A 17295-nucleotide genomic window follows, 5' to 3' on the forward strand; every position below is an offset into this window, starting at 1 on the left:
ATGGGAGGTCTATTTGACTTTGTGGCAGGGGGAGGACGGTTACAGATCCCATGCTGTGTGGCTCTGTGATCCTGTCTAAGGACCGGCGCTTAAGATCTGTAACTGCCCTCCCCCGCCACAAAGTCACAGAGCAACCCACCCCCCCCAACATTACATCAAAACAACCTCCCAGACTAACCGGGGCAACTAGTCACTGCATCACTGCACTGTGTATGTGCCCTGCTGCTGTGCCTGCCCCCGACTATGTACCCTGCCAAAGGAGACTGTCCTGTCCAATTTCCAACCCCCTTTCCCCTCCTCCTCCAAAAGAACATGATTGAAACAGTAGTTAACAGAAACGAATTTTTTATTATCAACTACACATGGCATTGGGAGGTGAAACTTGGACGTGGGCTTGTGTCAGGCGGGAAGGAAAGAACTTTTCAAATTTTGGGAAATGAGAGCCTTCTGCTACTAGAGCTCTCTGCAGGGGTGGAGTGAGAGTTAGCAGGGACTCTGCCGCCTCTCCTTCTTTGCACTTTGGGTGAGGTGGGTATGGGACTTGGTGGCGGGGGAGGGCGGTTAGAGATGGACTGCAGCGGGGCTCTGTCCTCCTGCCTCCGTTCCTGCAGAACATCCACAAGGCGCCGGAGTGTGTCCGTTTGCTCCCTCAGTAGTCCAAGCAGCGTTAGAGTCGCCTGCTGGTCTTCCTGACGCCACCTCTCCTCCCGATCCATGTTGGCTTGGTGCATTCGGGTCAAGTTCTCCCGCCACTGGGTCTGCTGTGCTGCCTGGGCTTGGGAAGAGGCCATAAGCTCAGAGAACATGTCCTCCCGTGTCCTCTTCTTCCTACGCCTAATCCGCGCTAGCCTCTGGGAGTGTGATTCCAGGCTAGGTTGTGAGACAGTCGCAGACGGGGCTGTGGAAATGGGAAAAAGGGAGTGAATTCCTCTGAAAGATAAATGTAGTTGTGAACAAAGAACATAGTCTTTCTCTGTGAACAAGACCATGCACAGCACCTTTCACATGCGCACTCAGCACAAGGTCGAATTCTCGGCCTTCGCATTCTGTGCCTGGGGTCTTGAACAGCACATTTGAGAAGCGAGGCAGCACAACGGAATTTCTGTTGCAGGCAGACATGGTAAGCCGTACACTTGTGGCAGTTTAAAACTTTTATATTACCACTGGCCTCATTTCACATTTAAATCAATGTCAGTCCCTGCTGCCAGCAATCCGGCAAGCGGGAACTCTGCCCCTGTCCCACCCCCTCGCGGCTGTCCCCGGGAATGATCCCTTTCGGCTGCCCCTCTCCCGCCTCCACCGCGTGGCTGCAAACCAGCGGTGACAGTTCTGTAAAGGAACGGGAAAGCAGTCCCAACACTAACATTCCCCTACCTAATTAAAAGCAGGTCACCATGGCCGACATCACCCTGATGAGGATCTCCGAGAGCGACAAAGAGAGAATGCTCCGGGAAAGCCTCCAAAGACCAGGGCCGTATGCCGCCCTGCTGTGCAGAGCAATGATCCCCGAGTACCTGATAATCTCGTGGCGCGGCAACGTGTCGTACTTCGGAGGACCCAATAAGGCCGCTCTCCCCAAGAACCTCATGCAACGGCTTTCAAGTTACCTCCAGGAGAGCTTCATCGAGATGTCCCAGGAGGATTACTGCTCTATCCCCGCACATATAGACCGCATTTTACTGTAGCTGCAGTAGCAGGGAATACACAGTAGAGCGGCTTGTGCAGGACAATCACTGAAAACCGGACATTGCTAGATTTCTTTTCAAAACTTGCACTGCCCCTTACTAAACCGTTAAGCGCCTAGGGCACACTAATCATGAACAACCCATTCTTTTAATTGTTAATATTCCTGTTTTGTTAAAAATAAATGTTTAGATGTTTACAACACTTACTGGCTGATCCTTCACCAGATTCTGTGTCCGGGGTAATGGCTGGGGACGCTTCGTAGGGGATCTCTGTAAGGGTGATGAAGAGATCCTGGCTGTCGGGGAAATCAGCGTTGTGAGAGCTGCCAACTGCCTCGCCCTCCTCATCTCCTTCCTCATCTTCCCCGTCCCCTAACATGTCTGAGGAACCGGCCGTGGACAGTATCCCATCCTCAGAGTCCACGGTCACTGGTGGGGTAGTGGTGGCGGCAGCACCGAGGATGGAATGCAGTGCCTCGTAGAAACGGGATGTCTGGGGATGGGATCCGGAGCGTCCGTTTGCCTCTTTGGTCTTCTGGTAGCCTTGTCTCAGCTCCTTGATTTTCACGCGGCACTGCGTTGCATCCCGGCTGTATCCTCTCTCTGCCATGTCTTTAGAGATCTTCTCGTAGATCTTTGCATTCCTTCTTTTGGATCGCAGCTCGGAAAGCACGGACTCATCGCCCCACACAGCGATGAGATCCAAGACTTCACGATCAGTCCATGCTGGGGCTCTCTTTCTATTCCCAGACTGCATGGCCATCACTGCTGGAGAGCTCTGCATCGTTGCCAGTGCTGCTGTGCTCGCCACGATGTCCAGACAGGAAATGAGATTCAAACTGGCCAGACAGGAAAAGGAATTCAAATTCAAATTTTCCCGGGGCTTTTCCTGTGTGGCTGGTCAGAGCATCCGAGCTCGCACTGCTGTCCAGAGCGTCAACAGAGTGGTGCACTGTGGGATAGCTCCCGGAGCTATTAGCGTCGATTTCCATCCACACCTAGCCTAATTCGACATGGCCATGTCGAATTTAGCGCTACTCCCCTCGTCGGGGAGGAGTACAGAAGTCGAATTAAAGAGACCTCTATGTCGAACTAAATAGCATCGCAGTGTGGACGGGTGCAGGGTTAATTCGATTTAACGGCGCTAACTTCGACATAAACGCCTAGTGTAGACCAGGCCCAAGAGTCTCCATCCTGACCCCTTTTAGCCATTATGCTATTTACCTACCATTGCTTGGTTTTCCTTGACAACTATGTTTTACCATTAAACCATTCCCTCCATAAACTTATCTAACTTAATCTTAAAGCCAGACAAGTCCCTCGCCCCCACCGTTTCCCTCGGAAGGCCGTTCCAATATTTCACCCCTCTAACGGTCAGAAACCTTCGTCTAATTTCAAGCCTGAACTTCCCCACGGCCAGTTTATATCCATTCGTTCTCGTATCCACGTTAGTACTAAGCTGGAATAATTCATCTCCCTCCCTTGTATTAATCCCTCTAATATATTTAAAGATAGCAATCATATCCCCCCTCAGCCTTCGCTTTGTCAGACTAAACAACCCAAGCTCCTCTAGTCTCCTTTCATACGACAGGTTTTCCATTCCTCTGATCATCCTAGTGGCCCTTCTCTGCACCCGTTCCAGTTTGAGTTCATCTTTTTTAAACATGGGAGACCAGAACTGCACACAGTACTCCAAAGTCCTTAATCATCATTTGTTACCCATTTCAGAATCCCCTCTGGTTTGTCAGTGTCTTCCTCACATCAGGAACCTGTGAATGACAATACAATACACTAACACTGAATATTTGGCCCTTCTCTAGTGCCATCCATCCACGGGCCTCAAAACACATTATAACAAGTTCATCCTTGCCAAACCCATTAATCAGATGGGGAACTTGAAGCTCAAAGCAAAGTGACTTGTCCTAGGTCACACAGTGAATCAGTGGCAGAGCCACAAACAGAATTTAAGGCTTCAGGTTCGCAGCTTCTGACCCCTGGTCACCACCCCACGCAGTTTGCCAAACGCACTCACTCCAATGCCACAGTGAGGAAGTTTTCACTGATGCTGCACACTGTAAGCTGAGGGAGTATGTTCACCCAGCATATCTCCAATAAAAACAGAACCAGAGTAGAACAGCGAGAAGGGAAAGAAAGAGGAGCACGCATTTGCTGACCAAGGCAGAGTTAACACTTTAAAATAGTTCTGTGTTTCTGCAGATACAGCAGTTCAAATAAGAGAGGGACCACTTCTCCATTCCTGCTTCTAAAATCAGGATTTCCCCTTGCACAAAATGGAAGGGATTACACCCATTTTGCTGACAATTAAAGCAAATTTACAGGCAAACCAATCTTTTATCTTAGGGAGGGCATGGGGTGCAGGGCCTAGGCGGGTGGGAGGGGACGGGCACAGTTTGGGATAACAAGAAGGGATGCTGATGCACACAGGTTCTTTAGCATCCCCATAGTGCTTTGTGCTTGAGATGAGACGTTACCTTTATAACAGAACCTTCAAATCTGGTCCATTAACCTAAGGCACAGCGGTGAGTGGAGAAACAGACAAAGGGAGCGGAGGAAAGAGCTTGAAAGGGAAACCAGAGACTTGCAGGAAGACTAAAAACCCAGCAATAACACTAGCTTAATACCCCAAGTCACTGCATTGGAAAGGGAAGGACACCCATGATTATACGCCTCTGCATATATCTTGGTAGCCCCGTCACCAAAACACAGATCTAGAGGCGACAATGAATATATTCTTGTTGATAAAAACAGAATATGCCATCTTCACTTACCTGTGTCCCTTTTATCCTCTAGTAATGTGAAACACTGTAAAAACAAAACAAAAGAAAAAGAAAATAAATCATTTTACAATCTCTTATATTCTTGGTAATGACCCCTAAAATTTCTGTGTCTTCATCATGCAAACCCAACTAAAGCTCTCCCAGACAATGGCAGCTTGGATCCTGGATCAGATTATCAACTGAGTCTACATGATGGAATGAAGTGGTATTGGGGGGAAGTAAGCTAAGGAAAGGATCCCCAAGGAGGTGCTGTAACAGAAGCAGGGTTTCATTAACTGGCTTTTGCTACAGCAGTTAACAAATGCCCACAAGATCTGAGCGCAGACAGGAGATGCCAACACATGAAGGAAAACAAATTGCAGAAGGCAACATTCCATATAGAGCGGAATCATTTCAGCAGGCAAACGCAAAAGGAACTGAATTTCAGAAGGGCAGGAGGAGATATGGGGCCCCGGGGCCAATGACTACCTCCCCTCCAGGCGTCGTGGAGTCAAGCACATGGGAGATGCTCAACACATTCACCATTAAAGGGGAGAAACACTGGGGATGGAAGCACCATTTTCCTTCTCAAGCCAATGAGAACAATATGAGGGACAGGACAGATATTTCACAATGTTGGGTAAGTCCACTGACTCTAGTGCATTAGTCAAGAATAAACAGGGCACGATACATTGGGAAAACTATAGAGAATGGAACACTCCTGATTTGGGACTTTAGAAACATTACGTTCAATTTCAGGTCTGAAAATTATGATGGGATTTGCCTGCAAAACTTCCACTAAGAGTGTTTCCATCACCTCATGGAACCCCCTTCTCCTCCCCCCCCCCCCCAGAAAAGCAGCAGCAGGGGGCCTGGAGCTGGACTTAGAGATGAATGAGCCACACAGAGAAAGCAAGTGAAGAGACTTGCAAAACAGAGGGGAGCAGCAGAGGGGAGACGATTTGGGAAGTAGACCCTTGTATTAGAGGTTCTTTCCAACCCCACTACAATTCTATGGCCAGGTGTACGCTACCAAGTTTTTCCAGCCAGGGCCGGCTCCAGGGTTTTGGCCGCCCCAAGCAGCCAAAACCAAAAAAAAAAAAAAAAAAAAGCCGCGGCCGCGATCGCAATCTGCGGCGGCAATTCGGCGGGAGGTACTTCACTTCACTACCTGGACCTGCCGCCCCTCTCCCAAGCGGTCGCCCCAAGCACCTGCTTGAGAAGCTGGTGCCTGGAGCCGGCCCTGTTTCCAGCATAGCTGTGTCAGTTCGAAGTGTCAGGCAACCCCCTGACATAGCTATGCCAGCTTAACTGTACCAGAACTCCTTTGGCCAATACAAGCAGAGTCTCCACTAGGGGGCTACGGCCCCCGGCAAAGCCTTTTTGACATGGGCTAGCCCTAAGATGGAAAGACAAACAAACAGAGACCATTAGATTGGGAGCCAGGGAGTGAAAAAAAAAAGAGGAAGGATGTGGTTTATTGCTCTGAACTAAGAGCATCTGCTCTGAGTCTCTCCGGCCTCTGGGTGCCGCTTGTGAGCCATACTGTATGCAGCTGTGCTCTTGCTGCAGCTTGCAGGGTTCTGCAAAGCTCCCATCCTCACCAGAGCTGCTGCAGGCAGCTTCTCTCCTGCATGCTGCCTTTGCAACCTCCGCCTGCTCCCTGAAAATGCGACTATCCAACCAGAGATACTGCCTGTTTTTTCCTGCTCCTCCTGCCAGGGCCTTTGGTGCCCAGGAGGACCCGAGTGGACACTGCACTCACACAGACTGTGTCGAAAAGCCCATTCTCTGTACTCCAAACCCAGAACCGGATCCTCAAGTGATTTCCCCACCCTAGTCCCTCATTCCACAGCATTTTTGTCACCTCCTGACAGGAGGAGCTCTCACTCCAGGGCATGCTCGCAGATTGGCTCTGTGATGTGCTGGTAGGCAGGGATCTGTTAATAAAGAGACACACACCAACTGTAATAATCCAGGGTCACAGGCTGAGATACCAGTCACCAGCTAACCACATGGACGCAGCGCTTCAAATATGATACATCTCTCTCCCCTCTGTCAACACAGGCCTCCAGTCTTTCCCAGGTAGCAGCCACATGGCAGCTGGAATAGCTCATACACTCTTTTCTGGCTTCCCACCACTGAAGGGTAAGATCATCATAAATGTATTAAGTACCTGGCTTAGCCCAGCCACTAAAGGGCCATAGGAAACACATGCACCCACAGTCCCACCCACCCGCTCCAGAGAGCATCACCCTAGTGGTTACTAAACTTTTTGCTCAAAGCTCTCAGTTTACCAGACTAAGACCTCAACTACTCCAGCCAGTGCCCATCGCATCCCACTCAATTGTACCTGCTCTAACCCACAACAGAAGTTGGGCTGCTCCAAATCCCAGCTCTCTGTTGCAGGAAGCTCATGCTGCACTGTAGGCAAGAGCACACAGATGGGTAGAAGGCAAGCAGTGGTGATGCAGATATGGAAAGTGGAAGCCAAGAATATAAGATGCCACACGCCACAAAATTTCTCAGGAGATCCTGTGTCCCACAGAGCAGGGCTTGCAGGACATTCATGAATCCCTAGACCACTTTTACAGCCCATGAAAAATCATGTCCTGTTCCAATTCACCACCCTGGCTTTGGGTCAGAACATCACCACACTGCAGGAAGCACAAGTTAGTCCCATGGGACAAACTCGGGAAGAATGGTAGCCTGCTAGAGTAGCAGTCCCAACGCCTGAAATCCTGGTGCTGGGCGGAAAGCAGTGCCTGGGAGCCACTGCATTACATCTCTTCCCTGGGAGCAAAATCAGGGTCACCCCACATGGGAAAAGGGTGCAATGTCCATGCCAAACCCCTTTGTGCTAAATGAGTAAGAAACACCTGTAATGGAATGAAGAACGATCCTGGGTATTTGGCTACTGAGCCACCAAGCCTTGCACTCTTGGACTGAACTATTTAAGGAGCCCTTTTCCCTTCCAGTTTTCATCGTAAGGAAATTTCAACACAGGTAGAGCCTTGGGACTCAATTAATCCCTGACTCGAAACACCACCTCTGGACTAACACCATCGGCGTCAAACCTGGGGCCCTCAAACAGAACTAACCAAGTCCCCACTCTCACTCTCCCCCAGCCCACCTTCCTTCTCATGGATCCCACAGTGAAGAACTAAATGTTGTAATATTTATTGCTATCTGATGGCAGTTTGAGGGACTGTCTGAAAAAAGTTTGTTGGGCCTCAGCCCAGATCATTGTGGTCACCTTCAGCCCTCAGAGTCCGGCTGAGGAGTGTCATGGCAAGAGGTGCTTGCCCGGCCACTGTTCATACTCTTCCTGTCCTGGGGCTGAGCGCAGAACATCAGCCTCCGAGACCCTCACTTGGCAGCTTTTATGAGCACTTCAAAAGTTCACACACACCCAAACCAAAGCTGATTTGTTTCCAGGCCAAGGTCACCAGCACAGGATGAGGATTTGCTGCAGAGGCCAGCGGATGGGGAAGCCGAGCCGGGAGGGGGAGAAAGTCCTTAGCATACCACTCTCTTCCCATGTTCTGATTTATTTGGGATGCGAGCTCTTTGGGGAAAGGGCCTTGTCTTCATGAGTGTCTGTGGTGCACTTGGCACAGTGTACAAAATCTCCCCTGGGGATTTTGGGTCTCTTCCCCCCACGTCCTACCGGCATACACACACCTGACTCTCACCAGATCTTTTAGATGGTTTTGAAACCATTTCAGTAAAAAATGGTCAGGCCACTTTCAACCAGGTCTACACTAGGGATCCAACTGGCTTTCAGAGTGGTTATAAAATGTCCCCAGTGTAGACTGGCCCCCTACTGCCACAGAGGAAAAGTTAGGCCTCTCACAAGGCATATCTTGTGATGCCCAGGCAACTGTGCAAGCAGGAGTTGGTGAGCAGGGGATGTCCACATTTTAATCACATTAGCAGGCTCTGGAAGTGGCGGGCAGAACGGAGTCTCCAAGCACAAAAAGCCGGGGATAAAAAAAATAATAGAAAAGAAAGGAAAACAGCCCAGGCTCCTTTGCTGGGCTCAGTTCTTGGAGAGGCTTTGCCTGCATTCCGTTCTCTCAGCTTTGTTAGAAATGCAGCAGCCTCTTTGATGATGAAGGGGCCCGCAGTGAGTGAGTGCAGCATGCTGCTTTCTCACATCCCCCAGAGCTGCTGGGCGGATGCCCCTGGCATTGGCACAAAGAGCCCAGAACTTGCTCCCCTTTCATTGCTGGAGGCTTTCTGCAGGCATAAATAAATGTAACTAAATCTCATCGGAACAAAAGAGATGACCCAAAATGGCATGGCTCTGCCTGAGATACCCCAGGCACAGAGCAAGGTGGGGGGACCAATGGGGGGTGCTGCAGGTGGGGGAGGGGGATGGGAGGGGAACCCATGGCACTGCCCATAGTACTGCAAGTAGGGGATGGGGGAACCCATGCCACTGCCCTAAGGTATGAGAGATAGAAATCCCAATGACCATTCCTTCCACTGGGTTGGAAGGCTCGAGCAAGGAGGCACCAAAGCCCACCCATGCCCAGTCCCTTTAGGATCCCCACATATTCTCACATGCCCCCCCCACTTCATCACAGTAGGAGGCCCAGGCCAAATCACACCAGATGTGCTTGCAGGGCCTTGGGGATAATGTTAGGAATGTTACATTCTGGTGAGTCTGACTTTCCCACAAATCAGCAGGGACCCTTCTTCCTGTCTGGGGCACTGGAGCTTGGGGATAGCACACAGGAAGAGGTGCTTAACCCCTTTGCTTCTGCTGTGTTGCTCGCAGCAAGAGCTGGGCTCAGCAAATTCAAGAAGGAGCACAGTGACGTGGAGGCCGTGAGCGTGGGGTTATCGCTGGGTTTCCAGAAAAGGGCTGTGCCCGTGTGTGCGTGGGCACAGCCGGGTTACAGGGGTCCTTGGATTTATTGGGGATTTCTGAATCCTTCCCTCCCTGGTGAGAAATGGGACAAGCTTTGCTGTCGCTAGCCTGTTAACCTCTGTCCAATCCTGCGTGGCCAGGGAAAGCCCATGCAGAAGCATTGCTGTAGCAGTCCAGAGGAATTAATGATAGTCAAAGCTGAAAAGGTTTGGATGGTTAGTTAAGCACGGGGGCATCTATAGCTTCTTTCATCTCAAAGGATCCCACAACTTTTACAAGCTTCAGCCAGCCAAACACACACTCTAATCACTTAGCCCCCCCACTGAAATGCAGCCAGCTCTGGGCATGGCACGGTAGTTGGCTGAACAGTGTACAGCAACGAAAAGGGAAGAGCAGTCCCTTAGGATCTAATAAGCATGATGCTATTCCAACCTTGGGAGGATCCCTCTTCCAAATGTTCCCTGGCTTCTCCTGCCCCTTTCTCCCGCAATCTTCCAACCAGCTCCTGCTCCATCTCTCAACACAAAGGGGGTTACAATTCTACCCTTGGAACCCAGTGCATTTTTTCCATGTCGGTGGATTTCTAGAGATTCTTCTGTTGCTTGGTTACTTGTTAGGAAAAACACAGCACAAATGACTCCTGGGACCAGGGAGAACGAGATGAAACCAAGAGAGCCTCAGCCCTACTGCCTGTCCCAGACCCTCAGTGTTTCTTGTTGGAAATACTGAGAAAAAGGTGGTGTCCTCTGTCCCTTCTGCTTTCTGAAAGCACAGCTGTTCCCAGAACTGGCCTCCCCTTCTCCTGCCCTGTAAGGAGCCCTCAGCAATGGCACGGTCCAGGAGCAGCACTTACCCTGCTACCATCTCCTGGGAACTGCCAGGCTACTAAATTTTAAGGAGGTTGCTCAGTATTTTTAGATTGAAGCTTGTAGCAAATCAAGTCTGACTTATTGTTGTGGGGTGGGGAGGTGATTAAAATGGGGGCAGGGGAGAGAAGAGGGCTTGGGCAGCTGTGAACCCAAGAAGAGCAAAGATGGAGGTAGGGGAAAGAAAAGAGAAAAACTGCCCCCCCTCCTCCCAGATTATCCCCTGCAAGGGGTGAAAGGAAGTTTAGATAGCACCTGAGGACAGAAAAACACGTCCAAAGGGGATGTACAGGCCCTGAGTTTGGGAGTAGGCACTTGCAGTGTCTAATACTGATCCCTTCACAAATCCTAGCCTCTTTGTTGACAGGCTTTGTGCCACTCCAGGTTCAACGCAAACCTCAAGGGCTGAACTAGCAAGGAAGCATCCAAACCCATCACCCTCAGTCAGAGGGGCTCATTTATCATCACGACAGCAAACTGAAGGCCGGAGCTAAGCAGTGGGGTGTTGGCCCCAGGATCCTGGACAAATTCCCTAATTGGGAAATTCTGTTCCACCTCCCAATATACACCCTGCAGAGGCAGTGGAAGGGGTTCTACTTACACCTATTAGGGCAGGGGTGGCCAACCTGTGGCTCCGGAGCCACATGCGGCTCTTCAGAAGTTAATATGCGGCTCCTTGTATAGGCACCGACTCCGGGGCTGGAGCTACAGGCGCCAACTTTCCAATGTGCTGAGGGGTGCTCATTGCACAACCCCTGGCTCTGCCACAGGCCCTGCCCCCACTCCACCCCTTCCCGCCCCCTCCCCTGAGCCTGCCATGCCCTCGCTCCTCCCCCCTCCCCCCCAGAGCCTCCTGCATGCCACGAAACAGCTGATCGGGAGGTGCTGGGATGGAGGGGGAGGTGCTGATCAGTGGGGTTGCCGGTGGGTGGGAGCTGCTGGGACCGGGGTGGGGGGAGCTGATGGAGGGCTGCTGACTTATTACTGTGGCTCTTTGGCAATATACATTGGTAAATTCTGGCTCCTTCTCAGGCTCAGGTTAGCCACCCCTGACCTAATGGTTTTATCTAAAGAAATTCCTAGGTCACAAGTTCCCCAGAGTCCTGCTCTGCCTCCCGTGAAGCCAGGGCAAGTGCCTACATTCAGGTTCCTGACAGGTAATGAAGTTTCCGAGGCCAGTAAGAGATCAGCACAGTAATGAAACAGACCCATATAAATTAGTGGTTAGACCACATCGGGTGGTCCCCAAGAGCCTGGGTTGGTTTATATTTAAAATATCAACCACTCCCTAGATCTGTGAGAAGGCAGAAAGAGAGAATCTGAGAACACTCTTCAGATAAAGCGAATTCACTTGGTGGTAATCGTGGCCCCTCTAACTCAACTGCTGCCAACACTCAGGCAAGTGAAGTGTGGTTTGCACAAATATCTGCAGAAAGAGATCGTGATGCAAATACTTGTGCGAATATTTGCACAAACAGGCACACCAGAAGGGTTCGGCCATCATGAAAGCGTGATGTGAGGTCAGGATTCCTCCAATCAAAGCAAAAACAATACCTGCAACTCTGGTGACCAGATACTACAAGTAACCTACTCATAAGTAGCTCAACATTGTACAGGATTGGGCCTTTGATGTGCTATTGCAGCTGAACTCTGCAATAAAAGGATGAAGTGATATGGCATCTTATTCCTCCAAGGAAGACAGAAGAACATTCCCATAGGTTGCTGGCATGGGAAGGCCTCTGTTTATATTATTTCTGGTTTGACATCTAGGAGAAACATGTTTCTATTGCACTGAGTGCAAGCCGAGAGCCCAAGAACAATCAGCTCTGGCACAAGCCCACTGTGTGGTCATAGGATAAATCACTTTGCTTCATTGAGCCTCAGTTTCTCCATCTGTGAAATGGGATACTACTACTTAGCTCTACAGGATTAATGAGTGTCTGTAGAGCCCTTTAGAGGACTACGAAATTGTAAAGTATAATTAACAAATTCTACAAAGATCATTGTTACCTTCAACTCTGCTACCTATCTTGGAGGTAGTATGTGTAGCGTGTGCATTTTATCTTGACATAGGCACTACCTGCTATAAGATACTGGCTGGAAAGGATTTTATTGTGTCCCACAAGCAGTTGGAAGCCTCTGTAACCTGCGCCAACTGTATGCCCATCACCTCTCACACAGACCTGTCATCCTATTGCAGCAATACAGCGTATCTAACGCCACAATGGCCACCCTTGGAGAGACAAAGTTGTGTTAAAGAGACAGATGAAGAACTAAACCCAAACCAAAACTGCCACCCGCCATAAGAAATGTTGCCACAGGAAATCAAAAGCTAAGGGCCAGATTGTGGCATCAGCTACTCCAGCGTAATTCTAATTGTAGTCACTGAGTTATACCAGATTTATACCTTTGTGTTGCAAATCAGATTCTGGCCCTAACTGTTGTGGCACACATGGCATGGGGCCATGCCCCTAAACTTCCTTCTGTGCCTTCCACCCAGCTGTTCACTGAAAACTTGAGGTGCTGCTCAGACAGGACTTAGAGGAAGAAAACAAAACTACAGAATATTGCATGGTATAAACAAGACATAGGGGAATTCAAAGTCACAGGTTCTCTGAAGAGGGAGCTGAGCGCACAAACATTTAGTGTGTCTTCACCTGTTCCAAGGGGGCAACTTAGGGTTTGCATCCGTAAATGAGTCACAAATGTTTGCACCGTTAGAGAGTGTATGTGTGGCTCTGACTCTGTCCATAAAGAGTGTGTTTAGCTGGGATCTCCCGGGGTGGGGTGGAGGGAATGTGAGTGACTGCAACCAATGTGACACAGGAGAGAGAGAGACTGAGTAATTTTCTACAGTAATATCCAAAATCAGAGGATGGACAAGGAAGAGATCTCCTCCAACTATCAGAAATTAGCCAAGGTTTTTCCATTAAAGAAAACTGAGGTAAAAGTTTGCCTAATCCGGGGAGAAAGAAGACCGCAGAAGTGGGATCTCGCTTCAGTGCATCTGATACCAAATCAGGAATGGACATGGGGGGGAATAAAGCCAAGTCGTAGGCAGATCGGACCCGTCTATGACAGAGAGCTCTATGTATGACTTGTCATGCAAATCAATTACTGAATGTGAGTGTGTCTGTACAAATGCCTGAATCTATCCATACAGTGGGTGCATGCCTGCATAGAGTACCCACACATGCATGCAATCCATAAAGTGCATATGGCTGTGTGTAGAATATCTGCATCTATCCACACACAGTCAGCACCCAGCACCTCTCATTCTTCTCTGTGGAAGCTGTTGAGTGCTAAGCACTTTTGAAAATTTGGCTATAGTGCATGTGTCTCTCCATACAGCACACACATATGCATCTGTGTGTACTGTATCTGCATTTAATCATATAGTGTATGTGTGTGTACATGCGTACAGATGCCCTGGGATCCCACTAATACCCAAACTTAGGCACTGCCAGACACCCCCCACCCATCCCTTCAGACCTCTTTCCTGGCAGCTGACAGTAGGGTGACCAGATGTCCCGATTTTATAGGGACAGTCCTGATATTTGGGGCTTTTTCTTATATAGGCTCCTATTACACCCCCCCCCCAACCCTGTCCCGATTTTTCACACTTGCTGTCTGGTCACCCTAGCTGACAGGGAGTCTGAAAGCCTGGACAAGATTTAAATGGACAGTTTCTTACCTTTGCTTTTTTGAAGCAAGCCCAGAAAAAATCCAATAATGGCATGATGGGCAGGGCAGGGGAAGTCTGTGGGCCAGCCCCCTTGCACATTCAGCTATAACATGGAGTGCCCCCAGCTCTGGGGAGAACCCTTCCCGTCAGATCCATAAGTGGCTCCTCGCAGCACAGAGCTGCTGGGCAGAGAGATTCAGCCAGGAGAGAAGCTGCTGCACAGGGAGAGAGGGAGGGACAGAAAGAGGAAGCAGTGCCCAGGGAGGCGGGCCGGAACATTCAAACCCTGCACCGTTATTCTGTTGGCTAGAAATAGGCTTGGATGCCGATTGAAATTCCCTGGACATTATGAGTTTTAAAAAGACATGGGCTTTCCTTCCTGTCTCTTTAATGCACCATTCAGCATTCCACATTCCCGTCCCCAGGCTGCCAGAGAGAGCAAGGGAAGAGAAAGAGGGAACTACAAAGCATAAGAAATGAGACCTTCAGTGTCAAAGACACACACAGGGCAATGGAAATCCAAACCCCACAAGGTTTAGATTTTCAATCCAACCCTCACCCTCCTTTCTTAGCTCATCAGTCCCCCACAAAGGCTTTCAATATTTCCCCCAGAAAGGGGTAAACGGCACCCTAGGTTAACCTTTTCATCATAGATCTCCTTTACCATCACCCCACGCCGTCTCTAAACTCAGGATTGCCAATTGCAGCGAAGGCTCCATAGCACAAGGAGGAATTCAGTGGCTCAGCAGTACGTTTGGCAGCAGCAAAGCAAGCTTGTGATTGTTACCAGAGCTGGGTGAATATTGTAGGAAAAAACAAATGCAATCCAAGAACTTGCTTGGACAGTATTCACAGCTCCTTATTCACTTTCTGCAGATGTTTGTGTGAGCAGCCATTTGTTCACAAGGAAGTTCACTGAAAGACTGCCATAAACACTCTTGCACGTATTTGTCTCTCTCACATGTATGTCATCTGCAGAGCAACAGTCTATAGATGCAATTATAGGTCCATAAGCCATTTCAAGGCCTTGCCTGTGACACTGTAGATATCGTCCAATTCACCTTTGAATCCATATTGTGGGGCACTGCGTTATGATGTGGTTGATGGTTTGGATGTTCCCACCACAGTCACACAAAAGGGAGTCTTTGACTTTCTACATGTGCATCAAGCAGCTGCATCTTCCACGGGTTGTTCAGATGCAGTTCAGTGTGGTCCAAAGTCTGCATGGCAGGTCAAAACTGGAAGGGGTTGCTTGTTGGGTCAGAGATAATGCGATTGTTTGGAATGGTAGATGAGGCCCAGATGCTTTGCACTTCCTTGGTCGGATCCAGAGACATGAAGTGGTCTCATGTGGCCCATAGCGGTTTTTGCGTTTTCAAGCACTGTTGAGGTTTGTTATCCATAACCTGACAGATGGGAAGGTCTGGGCAGCTTTCAGCACCTTTAGGTTCTCATGCTGTGGCTATATCTCAGTAGACAGCTGGAGGTTCGGTGTTTGCGAACACAGAAAGCCACGGCAGAGGTGTTTATTTTAATGTTCCTGCGATGATTCACACAATCCGATTCAACTGCCTAGCCACAGCTTCTTGTCCACAGTACTCTGCAGCTGAGTGAACCAGGGTCTTAGCTCCAGGCCAGTTGATCCCCAGCTTCTTCCTGCTAACTTTTGAATAAAGTTGATGCAAGTCTTCGCTTTAGAGGCTACTTTCTTGAGGTGGTCACGAAAGGTCTGTGTGCGCTCAAGAATCACACTGAGATATGTTGGCTTTGGGTCATAACTCATGGTTTCCACCACAAAACTTGGACAGAGTGTTCTGTGCGTTTCTGTTGTCCAGGTGGGAAGTACAGACTACAAATTTGCTCAGCTTTGGACTCTCAGCTGCCACTTTTGAAAGTACCCCTCCGTGATCTTCAGGTCAGATGTAAGGGTTACTGCAAGTTTTTTAAAGCTATAGGCCTGAGTTGCAAGTGCCAAATCATCAGCATATGCAAACTTCTGCACTATCATTTCAGGCATATCACTCGTGTATACATTGAAGGGTGTTGGAGCAAGTACAGAGCCCGTGGTAGTAGCCCATTATTCAAAGTGCATGGCTTGCTGGTTAGACCCCCGAGATATACGCGCATCCTTCGGCCACTAAGCATGGTGTTCAGCAGCCTGAGAAGCCACACGCACGGGATCCCTTTGGCTAGTTTCAGTAGCAGATCGTCCTTCCAGACCGTGTCATACGCTGCTGCCAAATCGATAAAAGCCGTACCAGTGCCATGCGCTCCAGTATCGCAATGGTCTGCACCATTCACAAATAAGGAGGTTGAGGCAGAACTGGGAAAAGCAGTGGGAAAAGATGGTATCTGTCCTGAATTCCCATATAACCTGGGTCCACAGGCATGGAAATGGATGATACAACTTTTCACCAACATCCTGGAGACTGGCGAAATCCCCCATGTGTGGAGAAAGGCCAAGGTCATTGCACTCCTAAAGCCTGGAAAACCTGCAGAGCACCCTTCTACTTATAGGCCAATATCCCTCTTGAGCACCACTTACAAGGTGATGGAGCGCGTGATTCCGAACCGAATCAGTCCCACTGTGGACTCCAGCCTACCCAAGGAGCAAGCTGGGTATCGACTGCTCAGAAGTTGCTGCGACCAGGTCCTGGCCCTCACTACAAACAGCGAGGCTGGATTCCAATGAAAACTCCAGACTGCTTTCACATAACTGTGCAAACAGGCATTTGCACTACAAGCCTCCTTGCAAACATGGGAGAAGAAACACCATCTTGTGATGTACATGCCCAATCACAGCAAACCCGTGAAGCAATGGTCTTGGTGAATAGGTTGGGAGCCACCCATTGGCCGAGGCATATTTCAACAAACAACGGACTAATCGTTAAAAAATAAAAAGTCTGACAAATGATTCCCAAGCAGAAATGGGGACGAATTTGCCAACAGAGGCCCCAGTTCTGCAATGAGCGCCACATGCACAGACCCCTGTGCCCACATGGAACTCATAGCGGGATTAGGACCCAAGCTGTTTGCTGTGAGCAGTTTGCCCAGCTCTCTGTGTGAACAAGATTCCTTTTACGTTTAAAAACCCCAGTGGAAGCTGCATGCAGCATCTGAAACCTCTGCCAAATGCCCAAGAGTGCTGTTGATTACTAGGAGACCAGATAGCAAAGGTGGGCACATCCGAAATGCGTAAGTAATCTAAGGCAGATCACCCCTGTCCTAGCCCTGCAGCTGGTAGGGATTTGATGGGAAATTGGCTGTAAAGCGCTTCAGCCAGCTGCTTTCTCCTCGCTGACTCCCTTCAGACTCCTTTTGCTTTGTCTGGGTGAGTGGCACTGAGTCTGCTGCTGCCCTGGGCACCATGACAACCCTGAAATCATCGCTCATGCTGGGGAAC

At 49.5% G+C, this 17295-nt stretch overlaps 1 protein-coding gene across 5 annotated transcripts in view; it reads right to left on the minus strand.

Annotated features, from left to right (window-relative positions):
- Positions 1 to 17295, minus strand: part of STARD8 (StAR related lipid transfer domain containing 8) — a 154681-nt gene that overhangs the window by 113842 nt on the left and 23544 nt on the right. For 2 of the 5 annotated variants that reach the window (XM_042853296.2, XM_042853292.2), the window contains exons 1-2: positions 13902 to 14098; positions 4475 to 4508 (exon numbers count right to left, since the gene is read on the minus strand). Coding sequence is in view for 3 of the 5 variants with exons in the window: in XM_024109502.3 (XP_023965270.1) it covers positions 4475 to 4508; positions 13902 to 13991 (124 nt within the window). In the remaining 2 variants the exon portion in view is untranslated. Of the gene's footprint in view, positions 1 to 3404; positions 3455 to 4474; positions 4509 to 13901; positions 14109 to 17295 lie in introns of those variants that run through there. The other 3 variants (XM_065556558.1, XM_024109502.3, XM_065556557.1) reach the window with 3 other exon arrangements.

The sequence above is a fragment of the Chrysemys picta genome, chromosome 9, assembly GCF_011386835.1.
Source record: "Chrysemys picta bellii isolate R12L10 chromosome 9, ASM1138683v2, whole genome shotgun sequence".
NCBI classification, from domain to species: domain Eukaryota; kingdom Metazoa; phylum Chordata; order Testudines; family Emydidae; genus Chrysemys; species Chrysemys picta.